The 22,152-nt window shown below is 47.5% G+C and overlaps 3 protein-coding genes and 1 non-coding gene across 4 annotated transcripts; all 4 read left to right on the forward strand.

Moving 5' to 3' along the window:
• Positions 1-847: 847 nt before the first annotated feature.
• On the forward strand, positions 848-1,959 carry LOC103988473 (transcription factor HEC3-like). Its single transcript, XM_065190109.1, has one exon. It carries the CDS (start codon positions 1,008-1,010, stop codon positions 1,674-1,676), a length of 669 nt encoding a protein of 222 aa, XP_065046181.1. The 5' UTR covers positions 848-1,007; the 3' UTR covers positions 1,677-1,959.
• Positions 1,960-4,173: 2,214 nt separating this feature from the next.
• LOC135676483 (alcohol dehydrogenase 3-like) lies at positions 4,174-6,445 on the forward strand. The gene is made up of 10 exons (XM_065187716.1): positions 4,174-4,399; positions 4,477-4,613; positions 4,727-4,773; positions 4,867-5,192; positions 5,273-5,355; positions 5,434-5,509; positions 5,621-5,682; positions 5,755-5,850; positions 5,922-6,083; positions 6,181-6,445. Exons 1-10 carry the CDS (start codon positions 4,363-4,365, stop codon positions 6,295-6,297), a joined length of 1,143 nt encoding a protein of 380 aa, XP_065043788.1. The 5' UTR covers positions 4,174-4,362; the 3' UTR covers positions 6,298-6,445.
• TRNAT-UGU (transfer RNA threonine (anticodon UGU)) lies at positions 6,429-6,500 on the forward strand. The gene has a single exon. It is a non-coding gene; the product is annotated as a tRNA-Thr (tRNA).
• Positions 6,501-12,778: 6,278 nt separating this feature from the next.
• LOC135677731 (putative clathrin assembly protein At1g03050) lies at positions 12,779-14,771 on the forward strand. The gene is made up of 2 exons (XM_065190110.1): positions 12,779-13,550; positions 13,645-14,771. The coding sequence occupies exons 1-2, from the start codon at positions 12,902-12,904 to the stop codon at positions 14,751-14,753; spliced, it is 1,758 nt and encodes a 585-aa protein (XP_065046182.1). The 5' UTR covers positions 12,779-12,901; the 3' UTR covers positions 14,754-14,771.
• The last annotated feature ends 7,381 nt before the right edge of the window (positions 14,772-22,152 follow it).

Genomic DNA, 22,152 nt, shown 5'->3' on the forward strand with positions numbered 1-22,152 from the left:
TTCGTCAAATGGCTTGTGATGCTACTGTTGCTGCAATGGCATTAGAGACGACTGTCTCTGTTCATATTAATTTCCCTTCCAACTTTACTTGTACTTTCCATGTGCAGTAAAAATCTCATTGATTGTTGATTGAATGAGGGACTTTTTCTTCCACTGAGTGACTGCCTTCAATTAGACTCAGTACTTTGTGTTTCATTGACACAGCAATCACAACAACTTCTTTTCTGAATTGACACACAGCGAAAATAAACAGGTAGATGAGATGTCATTTTTGTCTCGATCTTTTTCTGACGAAATAAAAGATCAGGACCGTTCAAAAATAATTATAATTATCCTTTTTTCTTCGAGAGATCATTGTTCCTCGATGTGATCTGAAAGGTGGTATTCTCTTCGTAAAGAGAGAGTGTTTCAGCAGCATGAATGGACAAGAAGAATGGAAAAGGCATGACATGTGACACAGTGCAGAAGGTTTAGTTTGGATCCAAGGAAGCCTTGGAATTCAATGCTTGCGTTCGTCACTCGTTAAGAGAAGAGTCGTATGTGTGCGTGTGTGTGTGTGCTTGAGAGAGAGAGAGAGAGAGAGAGAGAGAGAGAGAGAGAAACCCTAGGGATGTGGAAAAGCCTGCGAGCTTTCACGAGGAGCACAGCTGTACCATCGATCATTTGGTGGCTTCCCTATCTCGCTCTACCGTTCCATTATTTTATTGCCCTCACTACATCCAATTCAGCAAACAAGAAACAAAACATGTCCCACATCCTATGGCAAAAAGCTCTACAGAAGTCTCAGTGCATTAAATCCCTTCCCTCCTATCTTCCCCCACCCTTCCCTCGCACCCAATAAATTTGGTCTATAGCTCCTTTGGGTTATATAAGGTCCACTTTGTTAGGTTTCTTGGATCAACAGCGGTGTCCTCAATCTCCATATATTCTCTCCTTTCTCCCCCCCTCCCTCTCCTCCTACTCACATCTCTTTCTTGGCACAAGACCAATGCCATCGACTGTTCTTTATGGAGAATAACATTAGTAGCAACAATGGTGGCTCTTGGGATCTTGAGGTGAGCATGGGGAGTCAATTCCCCTTTGATCACACCCCTTTGGAATTGTTTCAGACTGCTGACCCATTCCAGCCCCACGTCAATTCTCCGAGCTTTGCTAACACCCATGCCAGCGTCCAAGGAGGGAGGGAAGGGGAGCAGGAAGAGGAAGAGGAAGCTCTGGGGGCCATGAAGGAGATGATGTACAGGATCGCCGCCATGCAGCCGGTGGACATCGACCCCTCCACCATCAAGAAGCCCATGCGGCGCAACGTGCGGATCAGCGACGACCCGCAGAGCGTGGCGGCGCGGCACCGGCGCGAGCGGATCAGCGAGAGGATCCGCATCCTCCAGCGGCTCGTCCCGGGGGGCACCAAGATGGACACCGCCTCCATGCTCGACGAGGCCATTCGGTACGTCAAGTTCCTCAAGAGGCAGGTGCATGATCTGCAGTCCAACCCTCAGCCACCAGCAGCGCAGATCGGGGTGGTCGACGGGACGGTCGTCGGAGCCGTGGAGTGGCCCGCGACGGCTGAGGCTCGTGCCTCTTCTTCGCCCTCCTCCTCATCCTCCGCCATGAGAGCTCCACTGGGACTAGGGTTCGGCTTCGGTGAGCAGGGTGCCCACCAGCCCAGGCACTAAGCTTCGAGAGGTCAGTACGAAGCCTGGATGGAAACGATTGATAGCTGGTAATTTAGCTCATAATTCCCTGCAATGTTGTAGTCGAGGTGCAATCCAAACAACGTAGCATATAAACAAGGTGGTAGCTTGGAAGGTGTACATAGAACTTCTATTTGATCATAGTTTGCTTCTGCGTGCTCTCCTTCTTTTACATTCTGCTCTTCTTCATGTGTGTTACAGTCTGGTCGATGGTCTCATGATAACACTGGCCTTTGGCTCACGTCAGTGTATGACTGCTTCGATGTGCAAGCCATAAGAATATATATATATATATATATATATATATATATATATATATATATATATATATATATATATATATATATATATATATGCTCACATATATGTATGATCATCTGCATTGTTTGATGTTACAACTAATGATTGCTATGTTGGACGTTAGTTGAGGAGTGTTTCTTCCTCGGGAAAGAAGAGAAGGAGAAAAGAACAAAATGTCTCTCAAATTGACGCATTACACGTACATGTAAGAAGAAATCTACGTACACTAAGTGTTCGACAAGAGAAGATATCATATGCATGAGAATCATATGTATAACGAGACGGAAACAAATGAGTCACCCTTTGTCTTTTTACCAAAGGAAACTTGCATGGGAACTTGAAACCCTACACCAACAGTGATTCTGATATTATATATTAGTATGGATATTCTGTAGATAGTTCCTCACATGCACTCACTAGCAGAGAGAGAAGGTGATCCAATACATTGTAGATGAAGCCGTTTGTCTCAGGCACACACAAGCATACAATACGTCGGCAATGCTGGACAGTGAACGACGTTAAATGACAACGATGATACGTATGGCACAGCACCGAGCTCAGCACAGCCTCAGCCAACGGTGCAATAAAGTATGTGCACTCCTTGGAGCCGACGCTGTTGAAATGACAGAAAGTTAGAAGGTTTAAAGGTCACAAAGATAAAAGAAGGGGAAGGCAGCAGAACTCCAAAGCGTCTCGTCCAACGACGGCTGTTGAAATGGTCAACGTTTGTCAGCAGCTGATGCTGGAGATGATATGAAGTAGCAAAGGTCAACTGAGAATTTAATGTTCATGGTTTTGTTCTGTAATGTGCTAAGCTAGATGGTATGTAATTGAAATATAGTATAGATAACATTTTTTATGAGGCAATCAATCTCTGTAGATGCCGATGATGAGAAACTGATGAAGAACTATAAATGTGAGATCTTTCATATGCTTTCATCCTTTTTCTCTCTTCTTTTTCAAGTCAAGTATGAGGTTGGAAGAATTAATGTCAGCTTACAGCCATCACAGAGAATGAAATATGCATGCTTTGACAGCAGAGTTCATAGTTCATCTGGAAGTTTAGGGCACATGAGAAATATGGCATTGCAGCATGAAAGCATATGAAAGATCTCACATTTGCAGAAATTTCTTGAAGTGGATCGAAAGAACTTGTAGTGAAGAGGGCTGCCACAAGCAGCAGTTGATACATCAAAGCTCAGCTACATGAGTAACTTGAATTACTTATGCTTGACTGCTAGAACAGTATTATTTTACCTTGACTCAGCTCCAAGATAAAGACAGGAGGCATCCTCTGATGAGGCATAGAGCTCTGCTTTTGATACTTCGGGAGTTCTGACCAAAGTCTATCATTGATCTAAACTATTCCAGAGATGATGTGGTCAAGATTTGGAAGCTTTGTGCCTCATATATTTTATTGCCCATTCACCTTCTGCTCCCACTCGTCGATATCCTGACATGCACACAGCCGATGGTTCTTTTCCAGCTGCACCAGTGCCAGATCCATTGTTTCCTTAGCTGGTAGATTCCCCATTTCTGTCATAGAATAATTGACAGTGGACGCCAGAGACATACATAAACTAATCTATCATACAAGCTTTCATTGGCTGTTCCAAAGCACCTACTCCTAAGTGGTATCTGGAAACAGGAGGCTTCATCTGTGCTTCGTTGTGGCTGCTTCCAACTCGTTTGATCATGGAAGTGTTGATGATGATGATGATGATGATGATGATGTTGTTGATGTAACAGTAACATGGAATAGGGAGTGAGAAAATGCTCTGCTATGACCTTGAGCTGCACCAAGTTTTGATGGTTCTTTAATGGAAGAAGAGGGAAAAATTAGACATTAAGGCAAATTGATCAACCCAAAGACCTCCTCTTGACAGAATATTCTAACAAGGTAGGTCCTTGTCCTATTCCCCCAGACTGCATTTTGTTTGATGGTTTAACAGGCAGCAGGACCCAATCAATTCCCCCTCCTTCCATTCACCTTTGACCAACTCAAACCAGATGCAATGGAATCAAGTGTCTGTAAGTGGTTTCTGGTTTCAAAGGGCACCATCTCGTGGTGCATCTTATTCTACTCTTCTCAATGGGACAAACTCGCAACCCCTACAATTCAAGCCATTGACTCTGTCTTAGAGAAGTAATATGGTCGATAAAAGCTAGTGGAAGAGCAGCGGATACAAACTCTGGTTTCATTCACAGGCCATGGTATTTGTGATTCCAGAGATGGTAAAGAAAAGCAATCGTTAAGTGCTATGTATTTCTCTGGCTATAAAAGGCTTGTCCGCACCTCCATTCCTCACCAAGTTAGCTAAAGAGAGAGAAAAGCTTGTGGGAAGTGATCGCCAAGTGTTGGAGAGAGATGGAGAGCACAGTTGGGCAGGTCATAAAATGCAGAGGTTCGTATCCTCTATTGAAGATACACCTTTCTTGTCTCTGTGCTGTCAGACACAACTCACGTTTCTTTTGTGTGTAGCTGCTGTTGCATGGGAGGCAGGGAAGCCATTGGTGATCGAAGAGGTGGAGGTGGCACCACCTCAGGCGATGGAGGTTCGATTGAAGATCCTGTACACATCACTCTGCCACACTGATGTTTACTTCTGGGAAGCCAAGGTAGGTGTATCTTGCAGATTCTCTTTCCAATGATCAAATACATCTCTTTTTCTTCGAATTTTCATATAAATTTGTCGTCTGAATTCTAATTGGCATTCTTTCATTTCTTGTAGGGTCAAAAACCAATCTTTCCAAGAATCTTGGGCCATGAGGCAGCAGGGTACTGCAACATTTCATCCCTTCTCTCTTTGTTTCTCAGCATCAATTACTTTCGGCACCATTTCACCTCAGCTTCCATGTGTTTGGTGATTAGGATCGTAGAGAGTGTTGGAGAGGGAGTGACGGATCTGGCACCAGGAGATCATGTCCTCCCAGTCTTCACAGGAGAATGCAAAGAATGTGCTCACTGCTTGTCCGAAGAGAGCAACATGTGCAACCTCCTGAGGATAAACACCGACAGGGGAGTGATGCTCAGCGATGGCCAGTCGAGGTTCACCATCAAAGGCAAGCCCATCAACCACTTCCTTGGCACCTCCACCTTCAGCGAGTACACCGTCGTCCACAGCGGCTGCGTCGCCAAGATCAATCCCTTGGCCCCCCTCGACAAAGTGTGCGTGCTCAGCTGCGGCTTCTCAACTGGTGAGACCACTTCCACTTCCAGTTTTAGTTCAATGCACTCACATGATCAATTCCTTGGATGATCATTCTTCTGCTCTTAGGCTTTGGTGCCACTGTCAATGTCGCCAAACCAACGAAGGGCTCGACGGTGGCAGTTTTCGGACTGGGTGCAGTAGGCCTTGCTGTGAGCTTCACTTTCTCCTCCTCTCTGTCCTATCTTGCTCGGCAGCTTCAACTTGCTGACACAAATTTGTATTGGTAGGCCGCGGAAGGTGCAAGAGTCTCAGGGGCTTCAAGGATCATTGGAGTTGATGTGAACCCCAAGAGATTTGAAGAAGGTAATGAATCAAATCAATCTCTCTCTCTCTCTCTCTCTCTCTCTCTCTCTCTAACATGATCATGACTGCAAATTTTCATTTAATGGACTACTTGTTGCTCTGTTTTACCAGCCAAGAAGTTTGGAGTCAACGAATTCGTGAATCCAAAAGACTATGACAGACCTGTTCAGGAGGTTTGTGATCTTCTTAGCACTTCTTGCGGAGTATGAGCTTAAGGTACAATAGAGTTTGATTCTTTGCTCCAGGTGATTGCTGAAATGACCGGCGGTGGAGCCGACCGGAGCGTGGAGTGCACCGGGAACATCGACGCCATGATATCTGCGTTCGAGTGCGTTCATGATGTAAGAAGCTTTGAACTCTTTGAGCTCATACCTGGAAGCACTCTGACATCGGTGCCTCTAACATTGCCCAGGGTTGGGGAGTGGCTGTGCTGGTTGGTGTGCCTCATAAAGACGCTGTCCTCAAGACTCATCCTGTTAATTTCTTGAACGAAAGGACCCTCAAGGGGACTTTCTTCGGGAACTACAAACCTCGATCTGATCTCCCCTCAGTGGTTGAGAGATACATGAACAAGGTAGGTACACTCGTTGCCGAAGCCTCTCTCTTTCTCTCTGTCACTCTAATGGTAATGGATTGAAGGAGCAACCGTTGGCTATGTTTGTATTGTGCAGGAGATAGAGTTGGAGAAGTTCATCACGCATGAAGTGACCTTCTCAGAGATCAACAAGGCATTCGACTACATGCTCCAAGGGGCCAGCCTCAGGTGCATCATCCGCATGGATGGCTGAGGCTTGTCCTCCTCCTTCCTCCAGGATGCAGCTACATACCGTAGAACCTCAATTACCTTGCCTTTGACTTTGACTAAAATGGAGTGTCTTTGTATTTCTGTAATTAATGCTTGCCGTAAATAACGCAAGATGCCCCTATAGCTCAGTGGTAGAGCGCCAGTCTTGTAAACTGAAGGTCTGTAGTTCGATCCTGCATGGGGGCATTTTGTATTTTACCCTTTTTTGTTAATATTGAATAAATAAACATTGTTGTTTTCCTTCCTCCAACCTGCGTTTGTAACATGACACTTTATTCCTCTAATTCCTTCATTTGTAGGTTCAGTCGTTATTTACTTAAAATATTATGTCAAACTAAATTAAAAGAGGAGAGAAAATTGGGTTAGTACATTGGACAGACAAAAATGGTCTGTGATTCCCGACTTTGGTCCCTCCAACGAGCAAGTCAGTGGAGTGTTCAATTGATTTTTGTCTCTCCCTTCTTTTTTTTTTTTTGCCAGATATCGGTCAGAGGTCTTTATATTACTGTACGTGGGTCGATCGTATGCGGGTTGGTGTGATGAACGTGTTAAATAGTGTCTTGGTACGGATTCTGACTTGGCGTGTCTTAGGGGCGGCGGCGTCTTGGGATTCCCAAGACGTGACGTGTCGAGCAGTGCCTTAGTACGGTCTCTGACTCGGTGTGTCTTGGGGGCGACGTTGTCCCAAGATGAGATGTGCCAAGCAATGCCTTAGTACGGATTCTGACCTGGCGTGTTGTCACGGACTTAGCTAGTTTTGCCTAAGTCATGCGACACCCTTGCGTGTTCGTCCGCAAAGGTCAGCCTCCCCGAAGCCTCCCATTGTCCCTTAGGACCAACAAAAGAGAGAACGAGTTAGAGAGAACGTCTCACTCGGGATCCACAAGCAAACATTTCCGAAAAATACTTCATAGATAAAGCAAATTACAAACAGACTTACAAGCTCTAAACAGTTGCACAACAAAAGGTAAAATGATCCATTATAGATCAAAAATCTCTCACACATGTCCAAATGACACAACCTTTATTTACAAGCCTAAAGTGGCCACCAACCTAACTAAAATGGGACTATTAAGCCTTCGGGCGTCTCTTTACGTGCTGTACAAAGCATGAACATACCAAAAGGCACGAACATACATAAGCATTACATCAAACATCCTGTTTAGAAGTTTGTTCATGACATTCTCCCCCACTTATTCCTTCGACGTCCTCGTCGAAGCCTTTGTCGACACTGCAACTCCTCGCTTTTGCTGAATCTTCAATCTTCTGCTCTTGCTGCAATGCGCCTTCTGGCTCCCAGTTGCTCTCCACTTTTGCTTTCGAGTAGTCGAACCTTTAATCCGCTATGCTACTTCAACTCGCCAATGACTCTAACTCTAGTGTGGGGTTGGTTGAGTTGTGTTGATCCCTGTTGGTTCTTGCAGATCCTCCAGATGAAGGAAAAGACTATCCTTACTATACTAGTCTCTCAAATGCCTCATGCTGCTTGAACTGGGTGGATGCTTGTTTGAGCTTTAACGAGCATCCTCTCGCAAACTTCTGAATTTTGGGTCATTCCTCCACAAAATTTGCTCATTGACTCTTCTTTCACTTAGTTGTCACATCCAAGTAGGTTCGCATCACTTCCGCTTTCGATTGGCATTTCGTTGGGAAATGAAGCGGACAATCTACTCTCAGTAGCACTGATCATCGTTGGTGAGGATTTAACAACTATTGTCTTCCATTATCTTCAAAGGGTCTTTGAACTTGTGCAGAGCTCCTCTGCTGGATATATAAGAGAATTGGGGTACTCGGTTTCGCCCATTCTCTTAAGAGTTAAGAAGGCAAAGGTTACTTGACTTCGCTCGCCTCCTCGAGGTTGTACTCCAAGCATCGAGCTAGTTACTGGCCTTCGCCTGCTTTTTGCTCACACTTCTGAAGCACTTGAAGTGTTTGCACTCCTTGCATTGAGTTAGCTACTGTGATTCACCTTCTCAATGCCATCGAACTTCTGGAATGTAAGAAGTTTTCACCCCAACTTGGAGTAATTCTCTAATAGATTTGGTCGCCTTTGGGATTGTACCGTCTTCTCCATCAACCCTGCCGCCTACTCCCCTGAGTAGCGAAGGTACAACACCGTGTACTGCCTGCTTCATTCCTTGGTCGTGCACTCTTGCATGACCCGAAGTCCTTCACTTTCGGCTATCTTGATGAGAAACTCGTTGACATCGGTCTTACGAAGTTCCTTGGCCTCTGCCCTTCAGCCTTGTCACGGTACTTGGAGTTTGCCTCTGCATGCTCCACATCCTCGGCCCCTTTCACGACCAAGCGCTCTCCCTCCATGAGAGCAAGGGATCAATGACTTTCACGGAAGTCCCACCTCTGCGGTACCATGGCACTACCATGCCCATGGCACTACTATCCGTCGCCTTGCATCTGCATCCATTTTCTTCACAATCAGTAGATATGCCTTTGTGGCACTCCTCCGAGTCCACCTTCATTCTAACTGATGCTTGATTTTGAGTAGCTAAGTCCCTTTGGACTCGTCGTCGCTTCCTCGCCCCTTTCGACCCCCTGCTTCAATACCTCTGTGTTCTCCAAGTAGCTCCCTTTGGTCGATGGAAAGACAGACTACAACTCCCATGAATGGCCTCTTCCATCGCGTTGTAGGGTTTGCATCGATTCTGTTCTCCTTAGCTTCCTTGGTAGCAATATTCGCTTACTCGACCTTATCCTCTGACTTGCCGGGCTCCCTTAAGCGAATATGAGCTCTGGAGTAGTCCAACTCTCCAGCTGCTTCGATCATACCTCTACATGATCAAGTCCCTCACATGGGGCTCACTGGTACTTGCATTCGAACTTTTCCCTTGGTGGAACACAACCCCCATATGCTAATGACCAAGGCTTTCATCCGATGCAAAATTCAATGCACGCACGGAAGACCCGCCTCTGCGGTTCCATGGCCTTTACTCCTTGAATCCATAGCCCTTATTGTCGTCATGTTGTTCACCGAAGTGGAGCTTCCAGTAGCTCCCGATCATACCTTCGTATGATCTAGTCCCTCACGGGACTATATCGTGTGTATCGCATTGCCACGAACTGTTCCACCATGATCTGCTGCACCATGTCGCCTCCTGGTGACATCTCCATTGCATTCTGATCCTTGTGGGATGAACTTGAATTGTGGTCCCTCCATGTGTGGCCTTTGCCAATACATCGTAGGGTCACTTCCACATTCGATTTTGTTCGCTCCTTTGGCAATCGACCTTCATCCATCCACTCTTGGGTCACACCTAGATGAAGCACCGCTCTAGGATAGTCCATTGCCTAGTAGCTCCCGAAGTCCTCTGACTTCGCTGCAATTAGTGTACCATTGTCTGGATCCTAGGCCTCTACCCCTACTAGCACAATCTCCGCTGTGCACCGCTTCCTGCCTAGCAACTTGATTGACAATAGTGTGACATATTCTTCAAGAGTACCTGCCTCTACGTTCTCTTGTCTCATGCTAAGGCCTTATGAACCCAACTTCGCCTCCGCAAATTGAGTCACCTTAGTTCCTCCATCAAATGATTTTCTGAGATAAGGTGCATGTGCCCAGAAGCCTTCTTCGTCTTTGGCACCATACAAGATGAGTCCGCTTCGTTAGAATGAAGGACCCATGGAACAACATGATTCTACTCTTGCCTCTGCAAGGGTTTATGTCCTTGACCTCTGTCTAAGGAAAGCACTGTGCCTCCGCTCCATGTTCCAACTTCTATGTTGGCTCCCTTCATGCGGCTTGGGTACTTCGCTAAGTTACACCCAAGTTGCTCTGCTCCTCGTTTTTGCATTGAGTCGATGGTGTCCCTCGCGCCCACCATTCCACGGGTTAGCCCTTGAGTCTGATCTCCATATCGACTCCAAGTGTGCCTTCATTTGAGTTGCTTTGGGTCGCTCCCCCACTTGATCTCGTAATGCATCTACCAATGCATTCTCTCAAGCGAGATCATGTGACGACTCCTCGCTGCTTGTTCAGTCCATTGAGCTTCGTGGAGTTGTTGTTTGTTGAGGTACTCCTCCTCAACTTGTGAGGTCCGTCCCACATGATTCTCCCTCTAGAGAGCCGAGACTTATCCCTCCTGGATAATTGTCCCGTTGGAGCAACATCTCTGTTCTGCCTCCTGCAAACGCACTTGCTAGATTACGACTCCACATTAATATAGTCCCCACTGCACCACTCAAGGCCTAGCAACATGCTGAACTCGTTGCACACTTCAGCCTCCTATGGACGTATCATTCACATGTCGAAGAGAAAGTTTCAATGCTCCATGGTGTCGAGTTTCGATCACCTTGGGATGGCCACGAACATTTCATCGTCCGCATACAAGCCATGCATGAGTACCAAATTCTTCGAGTTAGCAATTCCCCTCACCTTTGTGAGCTTTGCATAACTTTTTCAGTCGTTGAGCAACTCATTCCACCTTGCATGGTCTCATCCTTTACCAAGCGCCTCGCTTGCCTTGAGCATCAAGTATAGTTATCAACGTTGAGCCGTAGCTCAAACTCAGTCATCCCACTCTTTATGCGCTCCACATTCTTCCAAGCTTGCCTGTTCTCGTGGTGCCTCTTGCGCGAAGGGTTGGCCATTACTCTGAATGCCAATCTCATATGCCCGCTCCTTCGAGCGACTCTTTTCCCTACATCTCCATTCCCGTTTTCCCCCAAACGGTCGCGCGTGTGCTGACTGCTCTCAACGCAGCCCGCTAGGTCCCCCACATTTGTATGCTAAGTGTTTCTATGAGTGCTTGTCCCGCTCTGATACCATCTGTCACGGACTTAGCTGGTTTTACTTAAGTCGGGCGGCACCTTTGCGTATCCGTTCGTAAATGTCAGCATCCCCGAAGCCTCCCATTGTCCCTTAGGACCAACAAAAGAGAGAACAGGTTAGAGAGAACGCCTCACTCGGGATCTACAAGCAAATATTTCCGAAAAATACTTCATAGACAAAGCAAATTATAAACAGACTTTACAAGCTCTGAACAATTGCACAATAAAGGGTAAAATGATCAATTACAGATCGAAAATCTCTCACACGTATCCACATGACACAACCTTTATTTACAAGCCTAAAGCGGTCACCAACCTAACTAAAATGAGACTATTAAACCTTCGACCGTCCCTATACATGCTGTACAAAACATAAACATACCAAAAGACACCGATATACATAAGCATTACATCAAACATATTGTTTAGAAGTTTGTCCGTGATAATGTGGCATCGACTTTAACGTGTCTTGGACCCAAAATATATGGTATTAGATATAATATATTATAAATATAAATTAGGTTCATGAATTTGTTGACTATTATCACTAAATGGAACTTAGCGATAATAGTGACTACTCCATGTATAAAACCCCCACCGCCTTTCTATCAATCTCTACTTGCGGGGCGTCATCCTACGCTTCCATTGGGTTCCCCCCAGGTGTGTGTTCGTAATTCTCAACCTTTCTGTCTTGCAATCGCCTTCTCATTTCCTCGATCGATCTGCGATCCGTGTCGTCTTCTCTCATTGCTTGTTACGATATTGGGCTTTGCCGAGTAATTTGGTCGTCCAATCACGTAGATTGAAGTCGGCCGCTCTGATAATTTAGGGCTTATGTATTGATCACTAATTGGTGAGGTCTTTATGCGTCGATTGATTTAGACTGCTATGGAGATCATTTGTAGATCTCTGTTGGTTTGGCTGTAGCATCGATGTTCTAATGTCTTACATTTGTGAGCTACTCTGGTTTTACATTTCGCATTGCCGTACGCTTATTCGTCAACTCTGAGGTGTTTAGTATTGTTTGTGTTACTGAAGACATCAATTGAAGTCAGATGCTATCATCTCCTTGCAGTTGAAATTTTGTAATGCTTCCTCTGTCTCCTTACAATGCAAAAGAAGAAACCTTATGGTACAAATAGTTTGTCAGAATTCATATGAAACATGGGAAAATAGTGCGTCTGATGTGCTGCCGCTGACCATAAAAGCCAGTTCGTCGTCGATAAAGAGTAGATTGGCGATGATGATGATGATGATGGATTTCCTGGGCCGGTTTGGGCTCCCTTCGTCCATAGAACGTCGCCTTGGCCCGACAACTGGTGCAGCGGAAGCGGAACTCGTCAAAGGCGAAGACTGGGGAGGAGGTAAACAACACCTCCGCTCAACGGACGGGAGTTCTTCTACCAGCCAACGGTTGTCCCCTTGTTCCGGATGCAAATTCTACGGAGCACGGAATGCTCCGATCTCAACCGTCCGTTTAATTCTGATCAAATGATATTTATTTCTTGCCAAAACCAGTGGACGGATGAGATTTAATACAAGAGTGGGATGGACGGTTCACGGAGGACTTAGCTTCGAGTTTCGTGCGGCTCCTCGGGTTCCCTGCTCTCGTAGAATAGCTTGGCCGTCTCCCTTCCTCTTCGCATCGCTTTCCTCCTCGCCTACGCTATGTACGTATGTGTCTCGTCTCTCTCACTTCTGCGTGTGTCTACATCGATCTCACCGTCTTCCATTCATCTGTCATGTTGGTGGTGCTTGTAAGTGACAAGACGAGAAAGATACCGGAGATATAAGGAGGAGCCATGGCGCCCAGTAGGCTCCGAATGGCACTAGGGGCCGTGAAGGACCAGACGAGCATCGGCCTGGCGAAGGTGAGCAACAGCACGACGATGTCGGAACTGGACGTGACCATCGTGAAGGCGACGCGGCACAACGAGTTCCCGGCCGAGGAGAAGCACGTACGGGAGATCCTGAGCCTGACGTGCTACTCCCGGGCCTACATCGGCGCGTGCGTGTCGTTGCTGTCGCGGCGGTTAGGCAAGACCCGGAGCTGGGCGGTGGCCCTCAAGACCCTCATCCTCATCCACCGCCTCCTCTCCGAGGGCGACCCGGCGTATGAGCAGGAGATCTTCTTCGCCACGCGCCGGGGCACGCGGATGCTCAACATGTCCGACTTCAGGGACACGTCGAGGTCCGACGCCTGGGACTTCTCCGCTTTCGTGAGGACGTACGCGCTCTACCTGGACGAGCGGCTGGACTACAGGATGCATGGCCGCCGCAAGCGGCGGGGCAGCAGGAGCAACATCTACAAGGAGGAGGAGGAGGAGAAGGCAGCTGCGGCATCGACCTCTAAGGCGACGCCTGTGAGGGAGATGAAGACCGAACGGATCTTTACGAGGACGCAGCAGCTTCAGCAACTTCTGGAACGCTTCCTCGCGTGCCGGCCTACAGGTATGGCATAGCCATGGTGTAAGAGGAGGCCGATCAGTTTTGGGTTTCGTTCGACGGGCTAATGCGTTGCTCCTCGGTCAATATATACATGTAGGTGCAGCGAAACACAACCGCATCGTGGCCGTGGCGCTTTACCCGCTGGTGAAGGAGAGCTTCCAGATCTACTTGGATCTCGCCGACATTATGAGCATCTTCGTCGATCGCTTCATGGAGCTCCAAGTCCCCGATTGCATTCGGGTGCACGACATTTTCTCCCGCCTCTCCAAGCAGTTCGACGAGCTCGAAGTCTTCTATGGCTGGTCCAAGTCCGCCGGCATCTGCCGCTCCTCCGAGTACCCCGAGATCGAGCGCATCACGACCAAGAAGCTCGACATCATGGACGAGTTCATCCGCGACAAGGCCGCCCTGACCCACACCAAGCGGCAGCGCAGCCTCGAGGCGGACCGCGACGCATCCGACGACGCCAAACCTCCCGAGGAAGAGCCCGAACACAACATGAACGCTGTCGAGTCATCGCCCGAGCCGGAGGACGACACCGAAGATACGAAGGAGGAGCGTGCGATCGCCGAGGTTAAGACTGACGTCGCAGATGAGAAGCAAGAAGAGGAAGAAGCAGAAGCAGATTTGCTGAACTTGAAGGAAGACGCGATGACCATCGAGGAACACGGGGACATGCTGGCACTGGCGCTGTTCGACGGCAACATGGCGGACGCAGCGCCTAAATGGGAGGCGTTCACGAACGACGACAACTCATCGGACTGGGAGACGGCATTGGTCCAGACGTCGAGCAATCTGTCGGGCCAGAAAGCGTCTTTCGGCGGCGGCTTCGACATGATGCTGCTGGACGGAATGTACAACCAGGCGCAGGCCGCCGTGGGCCACGGACACTTGGGTAGCGGGAGTGGGAGTAGCGTCGTGGTCCATGCGCCTGCACCACAGCCAGTGCTGGCATTGCCGGCCCCGCTTGAAGGCGGCACGACCAGCGGTGGCCGGGATCCGTTCGCGGCGTCGTTGATGGTGCCACCGCCCTCGTACGTCCAGATGTCGGAGATGGAGAGGAAGCAGCATCTGCTCGTGGAGGAGCAGCAGCTGTGGAAGCAGTACTCTAAGGATGGAATGCAAGGCCAGCTAGCGTTGGCCAAGCTGCAGCAGCAGTTTCCTCCTGCCGCTTATCCGACAGGTGCGTATGCTCGTATGTTCTGAAATAGTTTAAGATGATAAGTTAGCTGTATGATCTTTTCCTGCATGATGATGCGCCTAAGTTGTCGCAACCTTGTAATGGTGATCATAGGATGTGATAGTGCTTTCTCAGGTATACTTATGTTCACTATTAATGATCATACGTGGAACATATGTGAATCATCTTAATGCGTAGGGATATTTATGATGATACATACAGATCCTTTCGGGATTTGGCTTCGGATCCTTGGTGGATCCATCCTATTCGAATTGGATCCGGCAATGCCCTTATTTGCGGCAACTCAAGGCTTGACGTAATGACATCGGGGATGTAGACAGAACACCATCATCATCATCATCATCATCATCATCGACATGATCCGGGCTCTCCATGCCCCACATGCGCTCGCATGCATGCATCACATACCATCCCGTTGGCGGATTAGGATGACCAGATTCCTCTTTTATTGAAATTACCAAATTAGGCTTCTCACGTGACCATCACGCCCTTCTTTTTCTCTCCCCTTTTACAGCAATGATATGCGATGGAGATCAGAATCTACTCCTTCACCTTTGTGAAAAGGCCAACGGTGGTGATGCTGACAAGTAAGGTAGGGGGGGTAGTTTGGTCACATCAGGAAATGAAGCAATTATTAGACAGGAAGAGACTCGCGGCAACCATTGGAAGTGCTTCCCACAACTGTCCTTGAAATGTTTTCACACCTATAGAAGGGGTTGACGATATCCCATCTAATTACCAATTTGAGATATCTTATGAATAATTATTTTAATCCGAAACTCGATACATGATAGTTATATTATAAAAAAAGAAAAAAATATCCTAAAAAATATCATGTCAGTAAAATTTAAATAAAAATTATTCTTGATACATAAGATATCTATTTAATCATCGAGTAGAGAGTCAATTATAAAAGATAAATATAAATCTAATTTTTTGAGGTAAATATTATTTTTCTACTTTATAAATCCACTTCAGAGCCTAATTTTCAGGTTATTTTTTGAACTTTAAAGGGCTACATTAAGAGTAAAAAAATATTAAATCTCTATTTGTATCGAGTTTATACCATCCGATATTATGATTTTATTTAATTTTAAAATATATAAATAAGTTTTAAATTTTGGAACAAAAGAAAGTGGTATATATATATATATATATATATATATATATATATATATATATATATATCAATTTATATTCTTTGATATCCTTAGAAGATTTCTATAATTAATCACCAAAACAATAACTTCATAGAAAATAAACGGGTGGAGACTACTCGAGGGATTTTTGTGGGATAAACTATAGTCAACATAGATTCGGTGGTAGATAAGGATAAGACGAAGCATGCGCCTCGGTATGTCACGATCTTAGATTAATATCATCGACAAGAGAAAGGCCCTTTAATATAGTCTTAACTTGGTTTTGTTAAACTAGATCATAAGAGAATGGTGGGACTTGAGGGCAGTGCTAAAATGGATGATAGGGTATATTTTGGATCCCGACCATGTCATGTCATGCCCCTATCGAGTCAACACGAGGGTTGACTTTTCACATCGAACCGAAGCCCGTACAGGGAGGCACCCCCTCGGCAAGTCCCGTCCCAAAAAGCTTGGGACGGCGCCGCTCCCCGCATACCAGGCGACGGTCGCACGAAAGTAACATCTCGTCACTCGGGGGTTGGCCATCATGCTAGGTCGACCAATCCTTGAGCAGTAGTATTAAAACCCCTGGCTGGCATCTGACTAGAGGCGGCAAAAGGAAGAGAGAAAAAAGACAACGACTAATTTAATCTACGGGGGGCCAAAGTCGAGAACCCCCCAACGAGGGCCTTTGTGTAGGAGCTTGGCCACCCCCAAAGACGATGTCTAGCATCCTGACCGAGAGATATGCTCCCGGAAGATGGCGTCAGCTTCCCGACTGAGAGACGTGCTCCCGAAAGATAGCGTCAACATCGTGACCCCTGATCTAGTTTGCTCCAGCGCTTCTCCCGACAAACTGAGAACTTCAGACATCGACCCATGGACCAAGTCGTGCTGATTCCTCAGCCACGACACATTAGTTCACCAATAAATGAAGAGTAAGGCTTTCTTTAGACTTGGTTTGGTTAAACTAAATCATGAAATTGTGATCGTTCTGAGTTAAGTAGATTTCATTTTGAGGCTTTCTCTAGACTTTCATTACTCCGACAGCTTGCTCTAGTTATGCTGATTGACTAATAACAGTCAAGATCTCCCATGATAACTGTTAGTGTAAATAACTTTATGCCGTGACCTCGGAGCCAACATGGCTTGATTCGGGTCCGAATGGGTGGGGATCTTGTACGACGTTCCTCGAGCCCGCTGAGGAGGTCGGGGGCGGTGTCTGATCGGGACGGTGTGGTCGTCTCTTCTGGGCAGGAACTCCTCGCCTGCGCGTCCGGGGGGGACCTTCGGCCTCGCACCTACATAAAGGTCGGGCTGAGGTGCTCGACTCGACCCCTCCGACGATCAAGTTAGTGATGGGAAGTGGTATGTTCTTCTGTCTATTTCTTCTCCTTCCTCATCGTTTAGAACTCGGGGGTATTTATAGGGAAGTTTAGTGTTACCTGATGTGCCTGCTCGCAGGAGCAGGATCATACCTCTGATGGCGTCTGACATTGCCGTTGGCATTACGTGAAGAACCGAACTGCCGTAGGGCATGGGCGTGCCTCGGTCGTCGTTCTCCTATGCCTCGGCCAAGCATGTTGGGTCAGACAACGATGAAGTCGTTGTATGAGAGCGGGTGACGTCAGCACACATCGCGTCGGCATTATTGCCCTCTTTGGGCAGAGTGTCGTCCAGGCGTGGCTGACGTCGTGGCGCGTCATGTCACTATTATTACCCTCATCAATAACAATCTCAACAATAGCCAATATCTCCCCAACTATATGATGAGATATTATAAATCAGTTAAGGAAAATCCTCCTCTGTTGAGGAAAATTCTCCCTTCTAAATATGTATAAATATAGAGTAGTGTGTATTGTTTCAATCAATATAGTCTTTTTCTTTTTATTTCATTTCTTTCATGGTATCAGAGCTCTCGTCGTGAAGGTCACTTCTAAACATCTCGAAGTAGACCCGTCTCCCCACCGGACTCCAACGAATCTCGGCTCCTCCTATAGTCTCGTGGATCGCGACTCTATCTCAATCGCTCGCCCCTCCATCGCTGCTCCCACCATGTCCGCACCTAGCATCGCCATCATATCACGGACTTAGTTGGTTTTGCCTAAGTCGTGCGGCACCCTTGCGTGTCCGTCCGCAAAGGTCAGCCTCCCCAAAGCCTCCCATTGTCCCTTAGGACCACCAAAAGAGAGAACGGGTTAGAGAGAACGCCTCAATCGGGATCCACAAGCAAACATCTCCGAAAAACACTTCATAGACAATGCAAATTACAAACAGACTTTACAAGCTCTGAACAGTTGCACAACAAAGGGTAAAATGGTCCATTATAGACCAAAAATCTCTCGCACGTGTCCATATGACACAACATTTATTTACAAGCCTAAAGAGGCCACCAACCCAACTAAAATGGGGCTATTAAGCCTTCGGCCGCCCCTCTACATGCTGTACAAGACATGAACATGCCAAAAGACACGGACATACATAAGCATTACATCAAACATCTTGTTTAGAAGTTTGTCCGTGACATTCTCCCCCACTTATTCCTTCGACGTCCTCGTTAAAGCCTTTGTCGACACTGCAACTCCTCGCCTTTGCTGAGTCTTCAATCTTTTGCTCCAGCTACAATGCACCTCTTGGCTCCTAGCTGCTCTCCACTACTGTTTTTGAGTAGTCGAACCTTTGATCTGCCATGCTGCTTCAACTCACCAATGACTCTGACTCTGGTGTGGGCTTGGCCGAGTTGTGTTGATCCTTGTTGATTCCTGCGGATCCCCTAGATGAAGGAAAAGACCATCCTTGTTATGCCAGTCTCTCAAATTTCACATGCTGCTTGAACTGGGTCGATGCTTGTTGGAGCTTTAACGAGCATCGTCTCGCAAACTTCTGAAGTTTTGGGTCCTTCCTCCACAAAATTTGCTCATTGACTCTTCTTTCACCTAGTTGTCACATCCAAGTAGGTTCGCATCACTTCCGCTTTCGATTGGCATTTCATTGGAAAATAAAGCGAACAATCTACTCTAAGTAACACTGATCACCGTTGGTGAGGATTTGACAACTATTGTCTTCCATTATCTTCGAAGGGTCTTTACACATATGCAGAGCTCCTCTGCTGGATAGATAAGAGAATTGGGGTACTCGGTTTCGCCCATTCTCTTAAGAGTTGAGAAGGCAAAGGTTACTTGACTTCGCCCACCTCCTCGAGGTTGTACTTCATGCATCGAGCTGGTTACTAGCCTTCGCCTGCTCTTTGCTCACACTTCTGAAGCACTTGAAGTGTTTGCACTCCTTGCGTTGAGTAAGCTACTGTGATTCACCTTCTCAATGCCATCGAACTTCTGGAATGCAGGAAGTTTTCACCCCAACTTGGAGTAATTCTCTCATAGGTTTGGTCGCTTCTGGGATTGTACCGTCTTCTCCATCAACCCTGCCGCCTACTCCCCTGAGTAGCAAAGGTACAACACCGCGTACTGCTTGCTTTGTTCCTTGGTTATGCACTCTTGTATGACCCGAAGTCCTTCACTTTCGGCTATCTTGATGAGAAACTCATTGACACCGGTCTTACGAAGTTCCTTGGCCTTTGCCCTTCAGCCTTGTCTCAGTACTTGGAGATTGCCTCTGCATGCTCCACCTCCTCGGCCCCTTTTACGACCAAGCGCTCTCCCTCCATGAGAGCAAGGGATCAATGACTTTCACGGAAGTCCCACCTCTGCGGTACCATAGCGCTGCCATGCCCATGGCACTACTATCCGTCGCCTCGCATCTATATCCCTTTTCTTCATAATCAGTAGATATGCCTCTGTGACACTCCTCCGAGTCCACCTCCATTCTAACTGATGCTTGATTTTGGGTAGCTAAGTCCCTCTGGACTCGTCGTCGCTTCCTCGCCCCTTTCGACCCCCTGCTTCAACACCTCTGTGTTCTCCAAGCAGTCAGTTTGGTCGATGGAAAGACAGACTGCAACTCCCATACATGGCCTCTACCATCACGTTGTAGGGTTTGCACCGATTCTGTTCTCCTTAGCTTCCTTGGTAGTAACGTTCGCTTACTCGGCCTTGTCCTCTGACTTGTCGGGCTCCCTTAAGCGAATATGAGCTCTGGAGCAGTCCAACTCTCCAGCTGCTTCAACCATACCTCTGTATGAACAAGTCCCTCACATGAGACTCACTGGTACTTGCATTCGAACTTTTCCTTTGGTGGAACCCAGCCCCCATATGCTGATGACCAAGGTTTTCATCCGATGCAAAATTCGATGCACGCACGGAAGACCCGCCTCTGCGGTACCATGGCCTTCACTCCTTGAATCCATAGCCCTTCTTGCCGTCATGTTGTTCACCGAAGTGGAGCTTCCAGTAGCTCTCGATCATACCTCCATATGATCTAGTCCCTCCCGGGACTAAGTCGTGTGTATCGCCTTGCCACGAACTGTTCCACCACGATCCGCTGCACCATGTCGCCTCCTGGTGACATCTCCATTGCATTCCGATCCTTGTGGAATAAACTCGAATTGTGAACCCTCCATGTGTGGCCTCTGCCAATACATCGCAGGGTCTCTTCCACCTTCAATTTTGTTCGCTCCTTTGGCAATCGACCTTCATCCACCCACTCTTGGGTCACACCTAGATGAAGCACCGCTCTAGGACAGTCCGTCGCCTAGTAGCTCCCGAAGTCCACCGACTTCTTTGTAATTTGTGCACCATTGTCTAGATCCTGGGCCTCTGCCCCTACCAGCACAATCTCCGCTGCACACCGCTTCCTTCATGGCAACTTGAATGGCAACACTATGACATATTCTTCAAGAGTACCCGTCTCTACGTCCTCTTGCCCCGTGCTAAGGCCTTCCGAACCCAACTTCACCTCTACAAATTGAGTTGCCTTAGTTCCTCCATCAAATGCTCCTCCGAGATAAGATGCATGTGCCCAGAAGATCCCTTCGTCTTTGGCACCATGCAAGATGAGTCTGCTCCGTTAGAATGAAGGACCCATGGAACAACATGATCCTACTCTTGCCTCTACAAGAGTTCATGTCCTTGACCTCTGTCTAAGGAAAGCACTGTGCCTCCGCTCCATGTTCCAACTTCTAAGCTGGCTCCCTTCATGCGGCTTGAGTACTTCGTCAAGTTATACCCAAGTTGCTCCGCTCCTCGTTTTTGCATTGAGTCGATGGTGGCCCTCGCGCCCACCATTCCACGGGTCAGCCCTCCCTTGAGTTCGATCTCCATATCGACTCCATGTGTGCCTTCATTTTGTGTTGCTTTGGGTCGCTCCCCCACTTGATCTCACAATGCATCCACCAATGCATTCTCTCGAGTGAGATCATGCGACGACTCCTCGCCGCTTGCTCAGTCCATCGAGCTTCGTGGAGTTGTTGTTTGTTGAGGTACTCCTCCTCAACATGTGCGGTCCGTCACACATGATTCTCCCTCTGGAGAGCCGGGACTTATCCCTCCTGGATAACTGTCCCATTGGAGCAACAATTCTCTTCGTTTCGGAGACCACCATCCCCTTGGACTACTCCGATCTGCTGAACAAACTATGCATTGTCCTACCTCCTGCAAACGCACTTGCTAGATTGTGACTCCACGTCAATACAGCCCCCGTTGCACCACTCAAGGCCTAGCAACATGCTGAACTCGTTGCACACTTCAGCCTCCTACAGACATATCCTTCACATGCCGAAGAGAAAGTTTCAATGCTCCATGGCGCCGAGTTTCGGTCGCCTTGGGATGGCCATGAACATTCCATCGTCCGCATACAAGCCCATGCATGAGTACCAAATTCTTCGAGTTAGCAATTCCCCTCACCTCTGTGAGATTTGCATAACTCTTTTGGTCGTTGAGCAACTCATTCCACCTTGGATGGTCTCATCCTTTACCAAGCGCCTCGCTTGCCTTGAGCACCATCAAGTATAGTTGTCAACGTTGAACCGCGGCTCAAACTCAGCCATCCCAACCTTTGTGCGCTCCAAATTCTTCCAAGCTTGCCTGTTCTCGTGGTGCCTCTTGCGCGAAGGGTTGGTCATTCCTCTGAATGCCAATGTCATATGCCTGCTCCTCCTAGCGACTCATTTTCCCTACATCTCCATGCCCATTTTCCCCCAAACGGTCGCGCGTGTGCTGACTGCCCTCAATGCAGCCCTGCTAGGTCCCCCACGTTTGCATGCTAAGTGTTTCTATGAGTGTTTGTCCCGCTCTGATACCATCTGTCACGGACTTAGCTGGTTTTGCCTAAGTCGTGCGGCACCCTTGCGTGTCCGTCCGTAAAGGTC

Source organism: Musa acuminata, chromosome BXJ1-6 (genome assembly GCF_036884655.1).
Source record: "Musa acuminata AAA Group cultivar baxijiao chromosome BXJ1-6, Cavendish_Baxijiao_AAA, whole genome shotgun sequence".
Lineage (NCBI taxonomy): Eukaryota > Viridiplantae > Streptophyta > Magnoliopsida > Zingiberales > Musaceae > Musa > Musa acuminata.